The sequence below is a fragment of the Salvia splendens genome, chromosome 20 (assembly GCF_004379255.2).
Source record: "Salvia splendens isolate huo1 chromosome 20, SspV2, whole genome shotgun sequence".
NCBI classification, from domain to species: Eukaryota; Viridiplantae; Streptophyta; class Magnoliopsida; order Lamiales; family Lamiaceae; genus Salvia; species Salvia splendens.
This window is the reverse complement of record NC_056051.1, coordinates 21,758,099-21,779,160: the sequence shown is the minus strand read 5'-3', so window position 1 is coordinate 21,779,160 and position 21,062 is coordinate 21,758,099. Positions and strand designations below refer to the sequence as shown.

General features: G+C 37.1%; 3 protein-coding genes across 3 annotated transcripts; 1 reads left to right on the top strand and 2 right to left on the bottom strand.

Moving 5' to 3' along the window:
- Nucleotides 1–268: 268 nt before the first annotated feature.
- LOC121782366 (pleiotropic drug resistance protein 1-like) lies at nt 269–6,529 on the bottom strand. Its single transcript, XM_042180164.1, has 20 exons — nt 6,049–6,529; nt 5,855–5,975; nt 5,554–5,727; nt 5,327–5,486; nt 5,133–5,209; nt 4,855–4,999; nt 4,482–4,783; nt 4,115–4,396; nt 3,705–4,021; nt 3,467–3,627; nt 3,271–3,374; nt 3,035–3,185; nt 2,754–2,950; nt 2,350–2,682; nt 1,973–2,263; nt 1,636–1,853; nt 1,330–1,557; nt 1,069–1,240; nt 745–999; nt 269–674 (listed from the first exon to the last, which is right to left on the bottom strand). The coding sequence occupies exons 1-20, from the start codon at nt 6,390–6,392 to the stop codon at nt 417–419; spliced, it is 4,290 nt and encodes a 1,429-aa protein (XP_042036098.1). The 5' UTR covers nt 6,393–6,529; the 3' UTR covers nt 269–416.
- A 2,371-nt stretch (nt 6,530–8,900) lies between these two features.
- Nucleotides 8,901–10,652, bottom strand: LOC121781662 (zinc finger MYM-type protein 1-like). Its single transcript, XM_042179377.1, has 2 exons — nt 10,193–10,652; nt 8,901–10,030 (listed from the first exon to the last, which is right to left on the bottom strand). Exons 1-2 carry the CDS (start codon nt 10,650–10,652, stop codon nt 8,901–8,903), a joined length of 1,590 nt encoding a protein of 529 aa, XP_042035311.1.
- Nucleotides 10,653–18,234: 7,582 nt separating this feature from the next.
- LOC121780621 (chorismate mutase 2) lies at nt 18,235–20,924 on the top strand. Its single transcript, XM_042178232.1, has 5 exons — nt 18,235–18,629; nt 19,400–19,486; nt 19,571–19,717; nt 19,793–19,885; nt 20,578–20,924. Exons 1-5 carry the CDS (start codon nt 18,447–18,449, stop codon nt 20,797–20,799), a joined length of 732 nt encoding a protein of 243 aa, XP_042034166.1. The 5' UTR covers nt 18,235–18,446; the 3' UTR covers nt 20,800–20,924.
- The last annotated feature ends 138 nt before the right edge of the window (nt 20,925–21,062 follow it).

The following is a 21,062-nucleotide window of genomic DNA, read 5'->3' as shown; positions in this document are numbered from 1 at the left end:
TTCTTTATTGCAAACTGGTTGACATTATAACTCGTGCCAACTAGGTTTGAGCTGCAATAGGAGATTTGGGAAGTTGGGTTTCGATTTTGAATAGATTATTGCTGTAAATATGCGTTATCATGTTGGTCTAAAACTGAACCAACAAAAGCTCACTAAAAATAGTTAATAAAGAATGTCGATTTGTTTGACCTTTCTATACGATATTAGTGAACACTTGAATAAGTCTTGTTGTATTTGTGGTTGGTGTGCAATGAAGTACATGGGTGGATAGTAATGAAATTGAAGATATATAAAAGGAAATGCAGCTTTCAACAAGAAAAGTTTTGTTGAAATACTAGTACCTATAATTTAAGAGGACTCTGAAGGTCCAACAAACAGTGCAACAAACATATTTGAGGACTCTGATACAAAGTTGTTTATCTTTTCTGGAAGTTGAGTATCTTGATTGCAAATGCAAATATGAAAGTGAAAACGACGACGAACACGAGAAGCATGGATGCCACGAATCCCACCATACTGTATTTGAACCCGAAGTAGTTCCTCAAGAATTGTTCAACAGTTTCCCCAGAGGCCATCACATTCTGGTTTTTCCCGAATTGAGTAACAAGGACACCATACAAGCTATAAGCCGTGGGGCTTAACCAGTAGTACCATCGAAAATACACTGGCATATGCTGTCATTAGCAGAAACAGTTAGTTATCCGTTAACATTCAGAATAACTGAAAAATATTTCTGTAACTTACAGGGTGTGGGATGATGAAGCCCGAGAAGAGATTCCACAGTCCATAGAAGAAAGAAGAGCTAATGTTGGCTACAGTTTGATTAGGACTGACTGCCACAGCCACCATGCCGTATAGAACAAAGAATTGCAATGTGATGAACATGAAATACAAGAGCCAGAAGAATTTCTCAGCAGTCCAATCGAATCCAATCATTCCATAGATAATAAGGGCGTATATAGTGGATTGAACAATGACATATGGAATCTCAATGAGGACCTGCAACAGAAAAAAGTGCTCTTAAGTATCTCCAAACTTCAGAGGTAACTCATGTTTGTGAGTACTCACTTGCGAGAGCGCGTATGGTAGATCTGAGTACATTCCTGCTGCCTTTTCTCTGTAAAAGACTGTCCGTTCAATGGTAACTACCGGCTGGACTGTCGAGCCATACTGGAATCCCAAGAAGCTGATGGTAGTGAACATTGAGCCCATGGCATTGAAGAGGTCTTGTTGACGTTCCCTGCAATTCATGACCCCATATATAGTATAACGAGCATGAATTTAATGGCATAGTTTTTTGAAATATCAAGAGTTTCTTTAGTGACTTACGTTTTTGAGCCGAGATCCCAGAACATTGAGCCAAACAAAAGGGCTATGACGGTTGTGAAAGCAAATCTGATTGCTGTGTATGTGGTATTTCTCCAGTAGGACCAGTGTTGTTTCCACAAGCAAGCCTTGCATTGAGTGAGGAAGGATTGAGAAAACTGCGAGGGGAAATATAATTCTTTTGTGCCAGGGCGAGGGACGCTCAATTCATTGATCAGGGCTTTATTCCTCCTACAGTATTGGTACAGTAGAGATTATTAGCTTGTCATAGCAACAATAGGCCCCATATATATTCATATTTTTTAGTACATGTATAAGTCTGAATTTTTGTAAAGATCTGCAAAATTAGATCCCGACTGAAGCTCTTGTGCCGAAGAAGTGACTTCCAGCATCCAGGTTGCTGGATTATATCCATTTTTAATCTTTGCTACTCCTTCTATTGCTTCAAAGTAGTTGATCATATGGATCGAGTTGCGGCCCAGCGGCCCGACATATATCTCTTCACCTCCCCTTTTCAGCAAAAACAGCTGCCAAAACCATGGGATGAGTTCATGTAAACAAAACAGTGTCTTCTCACTGTAGTATATATGTAAAAATGAATGAGAGAAATAGAAGTTGCAGGTTTAGCTTTTCATATGGGGCATACCTCATCAAATGCTTCAAATATGTCGATGCTTGGCTGATGGATAGTGCATACCACTGTTCTTCCCGTGTTCACCGTGTTCCTGACTGTTCTCATCACAATTGCAGCAGCCCTTGCATCAAGCCCAGATGTTGGCTCATCCATAAATATGATTGAAGGATTAGCTACAAGTTCAACTGCGATTGTCAGCCGTTTTCTCTGCTCAGTTGAGAGACCAGTAGCCCCACGCAGCCCAACTAGTGCTCCTCTCAGAGAGTTAAGTTCTATAAGTTCCATCACCTCTTCAACGAACATCTGTTGGTTAGTTGATCTACTCATAAGCCTCATAAAAGAATCGTGTGTAATCTACAGAACTATGCTGTAAAAGTATAACTGTTGACCTTTCTAGTTTTTGCATCCACTTCTGCAGGCAAGCGCAGCCAAGCTGAGTAAGTGAGTGACTCATGGACAGTGACATTTGGAGAATGGATGTCGTTCTGCTCACAATATCCAGAAATCCGGGCAAACGTTTCCTGTTTCTTCGGATAACCAGAGATTTTGATGTCTCCTTCAATATATCCTCCTGTTTTTCTCCCAGCTAATACATCCATCAGTGTAGTTTTACCAGCTCCACTAACGCCCATCAAAGCTGTAAGAACACCTGGCCTGAACGCCCCACTTACTTCCTTCAGGAGTACCAGTTTATCATCATTTTCTCCTAAAGCTTTCATTTCCTGCAAAATGATCTATAAGTATACTATTTTCTGAAGGAAACATGGATATCTTCATTAGAAGTCAAACATACTGCTGGCATGTCAACTGCATAGCTGATGTTATTAAATGTAAGGGAATGTGGTTCAAATGGCAGGATCATTCCCCTACTCTGGTTCACATTGGCTTCTATTGCTGTAGATGAGGTTCCACCAACCTGAGCCTGAGCCCTAGCTCGGATGACACCCTCTTCTTGTTCTTCTGGTAATACAGCTTGTTTCTTGTCATATGCTGCAGTATTTTATGGCCATATTTTAGTTGCTGGAGTGTAATATCAGGAATATACTGAAATCTCTCACAGTAGAAAGAACTTACCACCGAGATATGTAAGACAGATCAAGTGGGCGAAGTTGAATAAAAACATGAATCCAATGCAAGCTCCCAATCCTAGCCAATACCAGTAAGATTCTGGGAAGAAACCTCTAGACTCCATCACAAGGACACCTAATTCAGTCCCATTAATCTTCTGGAAAATCATCATATCACTGTGAGTAGTTTTCTTACCAAATGCTAGTAATAATCTAAGAGCAATGATTGATGTGTTGGCTAACCTTACTCCAACTGTGTGCTGTGAATTCGTTAACAAGAATTGCATTCTGAGCATACATTAATGGTGAGGACCAGTACCCCCATAACCACCACTTCTTTACATCGTCTGTGTTTCCAACCAAAATAAACGTAATGAGACAACGACCCACTATTTCATGTGAGATGGATGTGAATGAACAAATTATCTATAATACATACTTCGTGACAGGATAAATCCGCCTAGTGCAAAAAGCATGAGAAGACTGAACATGCCAATTGTGTTTGCTACAATCATATTCCTTCCTGCTGCTCCGAGAAATCTGAATAGTCCTCCTGCTTGCTGGTTTACGAAAAAGAGCAAGAGGTACTGCTTCACAAAACTGCGTTATAAATTCTGGATCATTGATCTTAGTTGAAAGAGATGACAAAAGTAATTTATTTGTGTACGGTTGGTTACCTTCTTACATTTGGATCAAGTCCATATACATAGTAAGTTAAACATGTCCATAGACCAACTTCAAATAGGGCCATTGGCATGCTCAGTAACCATGGCGGAAGACCATATATCCATGGGGGGAAGAAGAACATATCCTTTTGTTTGTAGAAGACTGGAAGCTTGTTAATTGTCATCGCAAGCTCCGACATTCCATTGAACATGACTATAGTCACTGTGAAAAATAGTACCCCGGTGTATATGCCTCCGTCAGTGATGTTGTCTTTTGACATTCTAGTTCGGAAGAACATTCCCATGGATACCAATGCCATGGCGCAGAGCTGAAGAAACAATTATCAGGAAGGCGATGTCAGTGAAGTATTTGATTTGATATAATCCACTGTATTACTACTATCTAGCTTGCAAATGCTTGCCTGGAAGATTTTGAAGCGATAGACAAATGAGTTTCTCTTAATCCACAAGAATTCTCTTTGAGCACAGGCTTTCAGAAGTTCCTTATTCCCGAGAGTGTACTTTTTAGTTGTCAATGCAGCAGGATGGTTCTTGCTCCTATCGTATGGAACTGCAAGCTCTTCCCCGAGCCTCCGGCCAACGACAGATGATTGAAACGCCTCTGCGAATTCTCTACCTGAAACGAACCGGTATGGCTTTTCCTTATCTGCCCAATATTGTTGCTGATCCTTTTTTGAGGTTACCTGCATAATATTAGTAGATTTATCATCACATCAGAGATATCTTTGTTACTTTTTTTGTGGTGTTTAACATTTTTGCATTGCTTACTTCTTGCAAGAAATCAGCCACTCCTTTTCTATGAGGGCATTTGAAACCAATGGATTCAAAGAATTCAAGCACATATTCTTTAGGACCATGATAGACAACATGCCCCTCAGACAAAAGCACAATGTCATCGAACAGGTCATATGTCTCGGGCGCTGGTTGCAGGAGTGATATACAAGCAGTTCCCTCCATGACGTGAACATATTGTCGAAGCATATTGATGATCTGATATGTTGTAGAACTGTCCAGTCCAGTTGATATCTCATCCATGAAAAGTGCGTTAGATGGTCCAACAAGCATTTCTCCTGCAGGTTTTCCCATAGCTTTCTGTATTACTTTGTGTTAGTTAGTGGATCACTTTGTTTGGTTAGTTTACCTGTTGTGACGCGTTTTCTCTGCCCTCCAGAAATCCCCCTTAACATATCATTTCCAACTAAAGTATCAGCGCATATATCAAGCCCCAAAACTTTAAGAACGTACTCTGTAACAACATTTGCTTCTTCTCCTTCTGTGGCAGCAGCCTACGTTATCACGAATAGTAACATTAGAAAGTTTCTGCGTTGACACTGGTATAGTAAATTCAAGTGTTATGGATTGATTTCCATGTCAAGACAACAATAACAACTAGCTATATGTATTGTAAATTTGGTTTACCTTCATGAACATATCAATGTTAGGATCTGGTTTAATGTTTGCTACTTTCTCTCTTCTTGCTAGTTCTGCCAGCATCTCTGCCCGAGCCACAAAGACAGTAAGTCGACAGTAAATAATAGTATCAAGAACGAAATTTTGATTTCAGAACCTAGACTATAGAGTACAACTATGAGATATCTAGAGATTTTACCAACCATATCGTGAGCCAACTCCCTGGCATCTGGCCGAAAATGCTAAGGTTTCTCTAACCGTCAATTCTCCTAAATGCATATCATTTTGGCTGATATACGCTGCAGTTTTTTGGGGCACAAATTCATTCATTTCATGGCCATTGTAAGTCACTCTTCCTGAAAACTGGTCATGTATGTCAATTAGAATCATGTTTGTTTTAAATTGGCATTCATGAAAAAGTTTGATTTACTTTTAGATCAGAATCAAGCCTTCCCGCCAAAGCCAGCAAGTAGGTCGTCTTTCCAGAACTCGGAGGGCCTAAAACCAAGGTCAATCTGCCGGGCTTGATGATCCCACTGACATCTTTCAAAATGCTCAACGGTTTCTTTCTGCTGGGAGTTATACGGAGAAAGCTCAGAATCCCCTAAGAATGAAGTGGAGCACAGATCAAATTCAGGCACTTCAAGATTCATAAAAAATGCAATACAAGATAAGGTAAGATTGTAAGAAAGGCATATATATATATATATATATATATATATATATATTACCTCTACAGAGTTGATGTAGAAGTTGATGAAAGTAGGCAGAGCCCTGCTTGCTACGTAGGCTTCTGCATCGATATTCAGATGCTCGTACCTCACTTCAATCGTTGGTAAATCAATTCCCACTCTGTAGAATGAAATATGTCATTGACTCTAAACCTACCAAGATTATTCAAAACTGATCAAAACCATCTCTTTACCTATCAATTCTGCTCCTGAGCCTTCTCAAGAACTTCTCATTATCAATTTCCACGTTCCTGACCAACCTCTCCACCAGCTTCTTCTTGTCCTCGTCTCCGAGATCATGAACATCAACGTCCTGCGCGCCCTTTGATCCTACAAGGATCCCTCTCCTGAGACGAGCAACAGTTGGCAGTTTCTCCAGGGCAGCCCATTTCAAGGCCTCTTCGTCGTCTTCTTCATGTATTGAGCGCCTAAATACTCCATCGTCTGTTTCCCTCCATATCCGCTTGCTGCCTTCCCTCAAGCTCATGCTCAAGGTCGAGTTCGGCCTACTGTTTGCTCTCATGCTTCCAATCTCCATTCTCAAGTCTAGTTTTTTTTTTTTTCCTTTTTGGATGGAGATGATGTTTAAGTTGAAGATTGTTTCTACTTGCTTTGTTTCATAAACATTATGATCTTGTGTTGTTACACATCTGCCTGCTGGAAACTGGGGCTAGTTTGTTTTGGAAGTTTAGAGTTATGAATTTTTTATATATCCTTATAGTTTGAAAATGCTAATTTTAAATGAACCTGTAATTAATGATTTCCTTCTAGATTTTTAATTATTTTTTTTTGGAAAACGAATGCCTATTTTGTAGATTATCTGGCTTTGTTAAATGTTTTCAGCCTCTAGAACACACTGTCTAGAATGTGTACTAAACAACTCATTAATAACACTTCCTAACTACACGTGAATAATAATACTCACAATGGAAAACAAATAGAAATTCACTCTTCCCATATTGGAATTTTTGTTCTTAATTTTGTGATATTAATTGTTTTATAATGATCTTTTAAATGACTAATAAACTTGTTCGAAATAGAGACTATTATCAACCATATATTAACTATGACAATGCCATGATAAGTATATTTCTACGTATTGATTCGTTTTGTTTTGTAGTATTTTATGATTTTCTGGTTATATCTCTATGTTCCGAAAAGAAAACATACATAGCATAGAATCATGAGGACATACAGTTTTTGTCCTAACCTTTTCTTATTGGTAAATAACAGAATAATGGACTTGAACCTGAGACTTTTAATTTCATGTAATAATGTATTAACCACTCTAACTTTAGGCCAATTTTTGTCCTTTATCTTTTAGTTTACTTTAGCCCTAATAAGTTGGCAAGAAATAATTAGTTTCAAAATTAAGACCAAATAAACTTATAAAAGCAAGAGCAAGGAGCGATTAGGCGCCTCCTACACTACAAAATAAGTCCTTAGACATTAAGTGGCACAAATTAATCACGTACATTTGGGTTAATTAAGGGGATGGATACAACATATATATGTCATTCTCTACGAGTAGGCAGTATATATCGTAAATGATAAATTTATGTAAGACATAATGATCTACTATAGACTATAGTTGTTATTTTCAAAATAATATAATCTCTAATTTGGATCGCTTGAGAGTTGGGGTGTAATTAATAGAATGTTGACATAACATGATAAATGAGTAGGATTTAATTTGGTGAACCTTAGTTTAATTGCATAGGTTGATTTTTTCACTATTTGAAAGCAAAGTTTCATTGTACTATTTTTCTTTCATTGTAGTGTTTCTCTCTCTTTCTATTAAGGGTTTTGAATTTTGACCTCTACCCTAGTGATTCGAAGAAAGATTAGATGTTTACTCAGAATGTCTAATTTGAGTCATCATAATATTATATTTAATAAGAAGTTTTAGGTTTAAATATTGCTTGTGTTTGATGTAGTATTTTATCACATCATAGCAGCGTAATGTGTAGTATTTTCCCAAATTATTGTAGAGTGATGACTCCGCTTGTGTACAGTGTATTTTTCGAACACTATAATAGTGTAGTAATCTTGCGTGGAAAGTAAAGCTTTAATAGTTATGACATGATATACTACTATAAGAATGTATTCATATCAATTTAAAGTACATTTTATGTACCATAACATAATGTACTATCCCGTAAAATATATATTATTTATGTACATTATTAAAAATAATACATTATATATAAAAAAAATTAATAATTATATATATATATATATATATATATATATAATGTACATTACTAGTGTGTATAATGTATATTATTGACGTTTTACATGTAAGATTGGTGGTGACATTAACACACCTCTACTATATATAAAAAGTTCCAATCAACTTTGAACAATATCTTAATGTCCAGAGCATTTGTCCTAGCGGCAAGGAGCTTAGACATTATTGCATGAGGAGGTGCCGAGTTCGTGCCCTCTTATATAAAAAAAAACTAAGAGCAAATATCAATCTCTTAGGATTTGGAAATCAGACGACTGTGATTAAACCAACGTTGTATATTTTGTATGCAACATATTTGTATGTAACAGTTGAGAGTAATCTTTTTCAACTACTGCAAAATCAGTTGTGATATATATTACTATAATTCATGTTGGATATAGCATGATTTCCGCAATATGCACTATGACGAAGTAAATCCGATATTATAGCATGCACATACATGCTACTCCCTCGGTCCATGTTCTCATTTCTTTTTGACACGGGATTTAAGAAATATTAAGAAAAATGGGTGAAACAGGGTCGGTCTAGTATGGGAAGACAAGGGAATTTGCCTTTCCTCAATATATTTCATGTAGTACTATTTTGTTATATAAAATTTTAAAATTTTTGATTTCCTTTATAAATGCCCCACCTCAAACTTTTGCCCACGTTGAATTGAATCCTGACTCCGCTCCTGGGGTCAGGGGCGGAGCCAGAAAATTGTACGAGAGGGGGTAAAAATATAAATATATACAAATAAATGAATAAACATAAAACGACAAAGATACTAAAATATATTAAGCATGAACTTTACAATTACAATTGTTCCCGACGAGGTCTCATAACTTGAAAACTATAAAAAATTCTTTCAGCATCAATCTTACAAAATATCTCTCTCTCAATATATGTAACCAAACAATCATTCATCCAAGAGTCTCCCATCTTATTACGAAGACGGCTTTTCACATTTTTCATAGCCGAAAAATACCTCTCAACTGATGCGGTCGCAACAGGTAGAACCAAAGCCAACTTCACAAGCAAATAGACCAATGGATAGACAATATGTCTTCCTGTAGCAACTAACCTTTGAGAAAGATCTCCAATACTTTCAAGATTTGAGAACTCTTCATGTGATCTCATGTCGGGAATATAAGTCTCGAGTTGTTTGTCAAGCAACCGAAAACTAACTTCAGAGAACTCCAAAGGATAACAATGAGCAAGTTCAATCAATTTGGATTTGTTAAAAGCAACAAAGGAACTCTTTGGGCTTAAGCAAGACACGCAAAGAAGCAAATTTGTGTTAGCCCCATTGACGCGATTGTTGAGTTCTTGAAGTTGCCAATTGATCACACCATTAAAAAGCTCAAACCTGAAATAATTCAAGTTCGTCAAAACTTCACCTTTCCTTCGAGGACGACCTCGACCAGGAGTCTTATACATGTCCTTCATATCTAAGATTTCAATATCATTTTTCTCACAAAATATAGATACTTCGCTGATGAGAGACTCCCATCCTTCATCCCGCATATCTTGTAGATGTTGTTTTGCTACTTCAACTAAGGCCATCGCATTCACAATATCCTGATCTTTCCTTTGCAATGCCAAAGATAGTTGATTCGTGATTGCCAAGATTGTCGTCATCAAGTGCAAAATGAATGCAAACTCAAAAGTTGGCACAACACCTAATAACAAACATGCGTCACCACTTTGTTCTGCAGTACCATCTTCTTCAACGATTTGGAGAACCTCAATAACTGGAGTGAACACCATCGACAAATTTATCAGTGACCTATAATGAGACCCCCAACGTGTATCACCAGCTCTTTGAAGACTTCTTTCTTGATTAGAACCTGTGCCCGTTGAGAGTTCACCACAATCAAATGCTCCCAAAAGTCTTTCTATTTGCTTCTCCTGAAGTAAATCTTTGTGATTGCATGAAGCTCCAACTATAGTAGTTATATTGTTCACCAAGTTAAAAAAAAGAAACAACTTGTGGTTTTTTCTTTGCCACAACAACAAGAGCTAGTTGTAATTGATGAGCAAAACAATGAACATAATAGGCAGAAGAGTTATCTTATAGGATCAATGCTTGAGTCCATTAAATTCACCTCTCATGTTACTTGCTCCATCATAACCTTGCGCTCGCATTTTCGACAAGCTCAAATTATGCTTCAAAAACAAAACTTCTATAGCCGCCTTTAATGAGGAAGCTTTGGTGTCTCTCACATGAACAATACCAATAAACCGTTCAACCACACATCCTTTTGAATTGACAAATCTTATAGCAAGGGCCATTTGTTCCTTGACTGATATATCATGAGATTCATCAACTAATTTAGAAAAGTATTCATCACCTACCTCATGAAGAATAGCATTAGTGGTCTCCATAGCACAAGCACGGACAAGATCTTTTTGAATATCAGAGGCTATCATTTTTTGATTTCTCGGAGTATTATTCATGACAACCTTCTTTATATCATCATTATGACCAGCAAGAAAACGTAGGAGCATAAGAAAATTATCTTGATTTGTAGACTCTATTGATTCATCATGACCACGGAATGTCATACCTTGAGATAGAAGCAAACAAATACAATCAAGTGAAGTCGTCAAGCGAATGCGATAATCCTTCCATGCTTGTGTTGATTGCTTTGCAAAAGCAAATTGGATATGTTGTTGTTGCTTCATCAAATCCTCACAACTTCTCCATGCTCTATTGTGGGCACTATCTGGACCTCCAACGTGCTCGTTGAAATTTTCTTTTTTCTTCCAATTAGTATATCCATTTGATACAAACACTTCACCACTTGATTGTGCTCTAGTATTAGGCCTATAAAGATAGCGACACAAACAAAATGCAACATCTTTTGAAACACTATATTCCAACCAATTTCCATGTTCCTCAAATCATTTTGGAACAAAGCGTCGATATATGTTGCCAATTTTTTTCTGAGGAAAATCGTGTCCCTTCGGTTGACACGGGCCTTGTTGCAGATAATGCCTTCTAATTCTATCACGGTCATTAGGATGATAACTGAAAATGTTCTTTCTAAGCCCGGGATCAGAAGGAAGGTCTTCCAAATTGATTTCCACATGTCTTCTTTTAGAGTGATCGTCACTTGCTCCTTCTCCAATTGATGGTATTCCTTCTACTATTAAATTCTTTTCTTTGAGAAATTTCTCCATCTGTTACTTGAAAATCAAATTTTAAAATTTATTTAGTCATAGGTTTAATCAAATGAGGAATATTACTAATAACTAACACTCTAATAGAAGAACATGAAAAGTTAAAGAATTTAGGATTGTATTTGTACCGTATACACAAATATGATAAAGTATGATAAATTAGAGACAACAATTAAACCATATAAAAGAGATGGCATTTTATTATATTAAATATACATACCTTCTCGCCTCTCGGCTTCTCCTCTAGCAGTTCAGCAGCTGAGCAACTTCTCCTCCACTCCCACAATCCAGCAGCGGCGGACGGCGGGCCAATCTCTGTTTGGATTTAGATTGAATGAATTTCGTTTCCTCCAAGAACCAAGTCGCAACTTGCAAGAACTTTGTATAATATCTATTTTGATTGTGATATTTCTTTTGTATAACTTTCTTCTCATTTTTCTCTGCAAGTTCCAGAGTAGAGAGAGGGACTCATGTTTGGCTTCTTCAACACTCAAATGACATTTGATTTTCTCTCTAAAAAACAACTAAGTTTTATTAAATATTAATTAAAATACATGTTTGACTTTTCATTTTTTTCCAAGGTGGGGCAATAAAGATTTTTCTATTAAAATACTATGGGGCAAAGCTATTACATAATACACATTTTATAATAATATTATATATATACCTATGTATAAATGAAATGATGAGGTGGGGCAATTGCCCCTTGTGTATATACAATAGAGCCCTGCCTGGGGTGAAAGAAAGTTAGTGGAATATTATGGACCTCACTTGTATATATTAGTTTTAAATGATGTGTGAGTGGAATGAATTGGTGGAATGTGAGACATTTTACCATTTATAGAGATAATGAACTGGGACTCATATTCGTGGATGGACCAAAATGGCAAAACGAGACTCTCATTCGTGAACGGAGAGAATAATAAACACTGGATTATTCTCATCCTACACCACTTCAGAACACATTGTCGCATGAGGTTGTGAAATTGTAGCTTTTCTCTACGCATAATGTAGCCATTCAAGGTCGAACCATTTTTATGTATAGTGTGCCTAAGGAACTATGGTCGGATACTTGGTCCATTGGTGGTTTGGGGAATGCTACTTGGAAACTAGCTCTTTCCTTGATATACACTTGAGGACAAGTTGGTCTTCCAAGGGGAGGACGATCTCTGTTGTTAAGGACTCAATTCACACATCGGTTGTGAGAACAACTGGTCTAGAGTATATAGACTAAATGAGCGCTCTCTCTTAACAAGCTAGTCTTTTGAGATGGGTTTTCTTGTTTGGTTTATATCATCCGCCAATGAGTCTGAGCGTATTTCCTAGTCGTTTTGTTTACTTTATTTAATTTTCTATTGACGGACTATTACTTTTTTTAGTATTTTCCAAATCATTTAAAGTTCGTTATTAATTGCAATAATCTAATATAATCTAATTTCCCGATTTTCTAAAGGTGCAAAATTTAAAAAGTAGCTTCCTTTTTTTATTTAGGGTGTGTGGTATAATGAAATCGGAATTGAAATTGTGCTGGAATTAAAATGAAATAATTAATATAAAATAATATAATACTAGTAGTATTCAACTTATTAAACAAAGAATACAAAATTAAAATATTATTATATTAATTATTTATTATACCAAACACCCTAAATACAAAAGGGAATTTCACGAATAGTGAGAACAGACATATATAAGTAGACCTAAAAGTTTAAACTTATCTTGATTTTCGTCATTCGAATAAAAAAAATGTGTGCGATCGTGACTGCCTTCAAAGTCTTGAAAGATCGATAAGGGCAAATGCTAAATGCTACTATCGAATTTAATATAAAAAAAAATTCGAAAAACGGTAATATTACCATTTTTCGACCGTTTTCCTATTTTTTTTTACTCTATAAATACTTTATTTCATCATCATTTCACACACAAACACACATCTATTCTTCTCAAATCATCTCACTTTCAACTTCAATTTTCATCTCAAATCAACTCTTTTATTCTTCCCCCAAAGTTAATCGATCTAATGGATCCATATGAGCAAATGCGTCGAATAATGGAAGAATCACTTGAAGAATATCGACACTGGGAGGCGGAGGAAGCCGCGCCGCCCCATAGACGCTCCCGGACTTACATCCATCGTAACCGGGAGGAAGCTGCCACAAGGTTAGTCCGCGACTACTTCTGCGATAACCCGGTTTGGGGAGATACCTACTTCCGTCGACGTTTCCGCATGCGGAAACCACTATTTCGCCACATTGCAAATACATTGGCAGCCCGGGAAGAGTTCTTTCAAGAAAGGTTCGACGTCGTCGGCCGTCCCAGCCATACGACGCTGCAGAAATGTACTGCAGCAATCCGTCAACTTGCGACTGGACAAACGGTGGATGTGTTCGACGAATACCTCCACATTGGAGAAAGCACTGGGAGAATGTGCTTGATCCAATTCTACAAAGACGTCCGGGCAGCCTTCACCGACGAATTTCTCCGGAGGCCAAGCACGACAGATTGTCAGTTTCTGCTCCACCTTCACGAAGAAGTGCACGGATTCCCCGGGATGCTTGGCAGCGTCGATTGCATGCACTGGCAATGGAAGAATTGCCCTGTGGCGTGGAGGGGGTAGTACACTAGCGGCCACAAAGGCACTCACCCCACCGTTATACTCGAGGCTGTTGCCGACTACCGGCTATGGATCTGGCATGCGTACTTCGGGGTCCCCGGATCGAACAACGACATAAATGTGCTCCACCAATCCGACCTCTTCGCCGGAGTTTTGGATGGTAAAGCGTCGGCCATGAACTTCATCGCTAACAACCGGCAGTATAAAATGGGGTACTATCTTGCCGACGGCATCTACCCGAAGTGGCCAACCTTCGTGAAGACGTGCAACAGGCCTGTGAACGAAAAGCAGACTCCTTATACGCAGAAGCAGGAGGCTGCTCGCAAGGATGTGGAGAGGGCGTTCGGGGTTCTCCAAGCGCGCTTCAACATAATCAAAGCCCCGACTCGTACATGGTTCATGGAGAGTATGGTCGACATCATGTATGCGTGCATAATCTTGCACAACATGATTTTCCAAGACGAATGACCTAAGGCGGAAAATTGGTTCGACCCTGAAGCCTCCGGAAGCTCTACCGCAAGTAGTCCGCCTCGCAGTGGAGTGCATCCATCTATACAAGAACGGTTGTCTATTCGGGCAAGGACACGTGACTCTACTGCCCACGCCCAACTCCAAGATGATCTAATGGAGCACATTTGAGCAAAATTTGGCGGAGAAAATTATTAAATTATGTATTTTTAATTTTTTTAGGATTTTACGAATTTTATGTTGTAATTTTATTTTATTTAATGAAGTGTGTTTTTATTAACTGAATTTGTTGGAAATAAAAATAAAAAATGAAATTGAATGAATAGTAATTTAATAGACGGTTAAGGGACGGATAAGAGATGGAGGGTTGCAGGTTCTGTCTCTTAGTTAAGAGATGAAGTAAAAAAGTACAGTGGGGCCCATGAATCGTAATTTAAGAGACGGTTAAGGTACGAATAAGAGACAGCGTTGCAGATGGCCTTAACGTGCTTATAGATGGCCATCGTATCTTTTTTCCTGTTGCAAGATATTTGTATTTTATTGCCAATTTTATAAATCGAAATCCTCTATGTTCAGAGCCTATATTGATATAGTGCATAATTATTGATGCACCACATTAATGGTAAGGAAAAAAAATACTCCTTCCTTCCATCCATAATTTAAAGACTCTTTCAACATAATACGAATTTTAGGAAAATATTTAATTTTAGAAGTAAAGTAAATGAATTGAGTTAGTGGAATACTAAATTTTGTAAATGCAATAATCTAGTAGACCTTAAGGTCTAGACTCTGGTTAAAATGGAAAAAAGTAACGGTGCTTGTGCTTTGTTGCTAAATGAATGTAAATGAACTTAAAACTTTTTAGTTTTTACGACAAAATTACGATAAAATTAATTTACTTTCAGATGATTAATATAAAATATGGGTGCCCAACGAAACAAATTGGGCTTCAGAATACAGTTATTATTAATCCGGCCCATGAAACTTGGGCTCCTCATTACCTATATTTAAAACTTGGGCATCTCAAGGGCGAGCAAATTGTGTTGTGTTAAATTGTTCAATTTTATTTCTTTTGTTTATTTATAAATGAGCAATTGTGTTAAATTAAATGGTACAGTATTCAATCTCTTTGTAGCAAAGAGAGAGTCAACTTATATTATGACCAGATGTTGATGTTCGCTACTCAGAGTTAACACTAAGATCTTACTCATAAGCATAGTTCATGACAACAATCAAAACCAATATAAAAATTGTCTTTATGATTGTTTCCTAATTTTCTTCGAATTTTTCCAAGCGAGAAGAGGAAATCGTAAAATCACCCCGTGTCCAGGCGCCATAAAAGCATTTTGTTCTATGTCTCCCATTCTCGGCTGAGGCCTTGGAAAACCACCTCTTCCTAATATTTCATATAGACCATATTATAATGTAGGGCATTGATATCCCAAGTTTTGGAATTAAGCCTTGTGAACAAGGATTTAAAATAAAAGACCTTGGTGTTGGAATCGTGTTACGTCAATGAACTTTGACTAATAATAAATGTGACATATTTAATTTTGTGAAATTAAATGCAATAACGTCGATATATATTATGAGTAGATGACCGTGGTATATTTATTTTCTCTAAACCGATTCCCGGTGAGTGGGAAATTATAAATTAAAGTTTATCACAATTGTGAGCTATAAAGGAGCTATGAGATAAAACAACGGATTAATTAAAAGTGTTAATTATCTCACATTAATAGAGAGAACCTTATTAAACATGTATTTAATAAGATGAATTATTACGTGTAGTAATTATCGTGGACTAAGATGGGCGGTAGAGCCCAAACGTGCACGCTGCCTCGCCGCGAGCCGTGCTCCGCGCACCATGCACCATGCCCTATGACTCGTGCTCAGTGCACTGTGTCTCATGACCCGTGCCCTGGCCCCGTCTACCGTGTGCAAGCGGTATGGGTCAAAAGGTCCACGATGGACCCAACGCATAGCAAGTGCCAAAAGGTCCATGATGGACCCAGATGCACAACGGGTGTTAAAAGGTCCACGATGGACCCCGACACATAGCGAGTCCCAAATGATCCACGACGGATCCCGACGCATAGCGGGTGACAAAAGGTCATTGATGGACCCTATCGCATCGTGTGACAAAAGGTCCACGATAAATTCCGTCGTGTAGCGTGTCCAAATGCATCATGTCTCTCCAGCTCCGTAACGGCTGGTAACCCTCGGCGGATACAGTCAAACCATCATGACACACATAATGGTTGTTGACTTCATCAATACTCAATGAGTGGACTTGGCCTGTAAATAGGCAGTCACTCTATGCATTGCATACTACACACTACACCAAGCGTAGCATTGCAAAGCTCTCTTCCGCTCTCTGCATAGTCTTCCGCCGAAGCTTTGCCCTCGCCATCATTCACTTCGTCGGAGCTTGTTCTGTTTGCGGTACAACAACGAACAAGGTGAAGCCGTTTTATCTTTCGGAACAACACGCCAATCCGATAGCACTACCAGAGCGTATCTCGTCTTGCAGAAAGATGACTCCTCGACTCGGCTTACATCCTTACGGTTTACAGTTTCAATTATTGTATTTTCAATTCAGTTTACTTCTGTGTAATATCTTAATCTTCATTGGGTTGTATTACGTCCGGTTAGTGTAACTTTGTAAGATAGTATTTCAACCAACACTTGGATCATTGAGTGTTGACTTCGTAATATCACAAATTTTCCCATGCTTCGAAAGGAAATTTGCATTAAGAGAGGAAAATAAGGATAAGATTTGATACTCCCTGTATCGCACAATAAGAGTCACATTTGGTGTGTGCATAAATTTTAAGAAATATGAAGAATAGTGGAAAAAGTTAGTGGAATATGAGGTCCACTTTTTTATACTCCCTTCATCATATTGCAAGTGATGGATTTCTTTTGGACACGGAAATTAAGAAAATGATATATATTGAGTTATAGTGGAGAGAGTAAATTATGAGAGAGGAAAAAGTAAGAGAGATGAAGAGAGAATACAGTAAGAAAAACAGAGAATAAAGTAAGAGATGGTTGAAGTTTTATTTTTAGCTAAAAAAGAAAATTGATTACTTATGGGGGACAACTCAGAATTGAAAATTGATCACTTGTAGTGGGACAGAGAGAGTATTATTTTATAATGGAATGTGAGTGAAATAAGTTAGTAAAATGTATGACCTATTTACTATTTATGATAAAAATAAAATGTTACTCTTCTCATGGATAACGAATTGGTAAAATGTTAGTCTTATTATAGGAGAAGGAGAGTATAAACCAATGAAATGCAATTAACATTCGACCATAGAAAAGTGCGGGAGTCCCACATTTATAGCGTGTAGAAATATTGAAAGATACAATTGCAATCATAACCAAATAAAATCAATGCATTACACGAACACAAGGCGCAAGCATATATTATATATACATTAGAAGCATGTATAGAAGTGGAAATGTAAGTGATATATCAATGGCCTCAAATTTGTTGTTATTTATAGTGATATTTTCATGTGGTTTCACGGCTTATTCTCGAACAAACACCGCTACCACCAATGCCAACACCTCGTTTCAAGTATATTAATTATTCGTTCTCTATTTTCGTATATTTATTGATATCATATTCTTTCATAGCATATATGATGATGATTCCTAAAATTAATACACAGAAGTGACCACGTAATACTCCATCTAATAAAAAAATTATTCTTCATATTTCATTATTAACTTACGAAATCAGCTGACAGTAAAACTCTATATGGAGACATAATCGACTTACTAATTTGTTAATAGTATAGTAAATTTGGGGACATATTTATATAATCTAGTTCAAATGTGTGAGTTGAGTTTTGCAACAAAATGTGTTGGATTATAAAGTTGGTTGCGTGGATTGCACGACCATGAAAGAGACTGCAAAAGCAAACCAGCAGTGCAATCCACCCTTCAATTTTGACTTTCCAGCTCCTCCTCATTATCGCCATTAATAAAGTTCATTTACACACAAAACCCAACCGCAATAGGAGAATTTAGGTTAGGGTTCCAGAATCAGTCATAGTTTATTCAAATTTGGTTGTAATAACATGGGTGAAGAAGGGGATAGGTTGCTGAATCTGGAATCAGTGAGGAAGAGTCTGGTGAGGCAGGAAGACACCATCATCTTCTCTCTCATTGAGCGCTCCAAATACCCTATCAACTCGCGCTTGTACCATCAACCCTCTCTGCTGCACTTCTTCATCAACGAATCCGAAGCTCTTCAAGCTAAGGTTTGTGTCTCTTAAATTTCTCTATTCATCTTCTACTGGATTAAATTTCACATCTTGCAAATTTGACTTTTATTACCTTTCTACTATTAATTTATTTGGTTAATGGAAGCTATTGGTCGTTAATTATATACTCCTTGGAGTAAAATATAATGTGAAAATATGAAATTGGCGCATTATGCTTTTTAAATGATTCTTTCTTTTAATTTGAGCATAATTAGTTTGAATTTTTGCCAACAACTGCTTTGTTTGTTAGTGCGTGAGGATCTTATTTTTATTTAATTCAATTTGTGTTATTGCGTATGCGTGCAAATAATGCTACACTAGCTTCTCGATTCTTCTTGTAGTTGAAATTACTAACTTTAGAAGTAGCCAGAATTATCAATTGCAAATTCTAGGTCTCCCCAAAATCCTTAATGAATTGATCAAATTTATTCAAAAATAGGAGAGTTATGGCATTAGCTTAGAATAAGTACTACTCCAATTCACATAAAACATTTAAACAACTAAATTAAATGTTCTATGCAAAACTAATTGAAATATCCTAAAAATAATGTCGGGCAAATTTGGTATTCGTGATTATAGCTACATAACTTCTATAACTACTTGTATATATATTGACACGTGATTTGTCCAACCAATTATAATAGTAGAAACCCCCTTTTCCTCCTTTTTTTCTCTCATTTTCTGTCATTATGATCGGCTAGATATACTATGCCAATATGTCTGGATCACTGGATATTTACTTAATCTTATGATGATTTCGTTTGTAGGCTGGTCGTTACATATCACCGGAAGAAAACGCGTTCTTCCCAGATAGTTTGCCTCCTCCTATGCTGCCTCCTCCTAAACACAAACCTGTAAAACTAATCCCAATTCAAACTCTCTTCGTAAATTTCTACAGCACTTTCAGATTTATATGCCAACCATTTGGAATTTTTTAGGTCTTGCATCCCTCAGGAGCTTCCATCAACATAAACGAAAAGATCTTCGATCACTACCTCAAGACGCTGATCCCTCTCGTTGCTGCTGAGGGCAGCGACGACGGGAACTACGCCACCACTGCAGCCAGTGATCTAGCATGTTTGCAGGTAACATGAATACTAAAAGTGCATTCTCTTTGGTTGTAAATTCACGTCGAAAATTTTTATCACGCCATTTTTTAGGCTCTTTCGAGAAGGATTCATTTTGGGAAATTCGTGGCTGAGGTGAAATTCAGAGACTCCCCTCAAGACTATACACCTGCTATACTTGCTAAGGTCTACTATTTAGTTTGATCATTTCAATATTTTCGACTGTATATTTATGGTAGCACTAATAGGGGTGGGTAGGTACGGTATACCTTACCGAAACCACCATACCGTATACCTTACCGTAAATACGGTATGTGAAAAAATCATACCTTTACCTTACCAAAGTTTTCGGTATACCGAACTTCGGTATACCTTATTTTCGGTATGACGAATTTCCATACCGATATCGTACCTCATTTTCGGTATACCATACCGAAGTTCGGTATACCTGACTTTCAACATCAATTAAAATAGAAAATTAGAGTTTTTAGAATATTATTTATATTTTATAATTTTAAAAATAAATTAAATATAATTTATTCATAATTTTATTTATATTTCACAATAGATTTTATAATTTAAAAATATATAAAATATATTTTATATATAATTGTGTTTATATTTTTGTGGTATATACCTTAGTTTGCGGTATATACCTTAATTTACGGTATATACCGAATTTCGGTATGCTGCGGTATACCGCGGTATTTGAAAATCCATACCGTTACCTTACCGAAATTTTTCGGTAAGGTTTCATACCGTACCGAAAGTCACGGTATACCAAAAATTCAGTATTTTCGATATTTTTTCGGTACGATAAGGCCGGTATTTCGGTATTTTTCCCCAGCCCTAAGCACTAATAAGTTGGAGGATGGCAGGACAAAGAAGGTTTGATGGCGTTGTTGACGTTTGAGAGTGTGGAAGAGGCGATCAAGAAGCGCGTGGAGAAGAAGGCGATGGTGTTTGGGCAAGATGTGGAGAAACCAGAAAGTGGCACCTATAAGGTTAAACCTGCAGTGGTTTCTCAGCTCTATGGGGAGTGGGTGATTCCTTTGACTAAATTTGTTCAAGTCGAGTATCTTCTTCGTCGTCTCGATTGATTAAGTTGCATAACTCTGTTTTCCTCTGTTTCATTCTTGATGAACTTCAACACTAGATCACCATTATTTGATTGTTATGTGACTAATTTCGTGGGAAGAATAAATAAAGTCTAATTTCTTGTTCCTGGATTTGTGCTGCATCTATTATTTCTTGCTTATTATATTACCAATTAAAAATATACTACTGGTATATATAATAAGCAATGCATTTTTATAAACGAAAACAAGACTGCTTTTATATTTCGAGGATGCTACAATTTGGG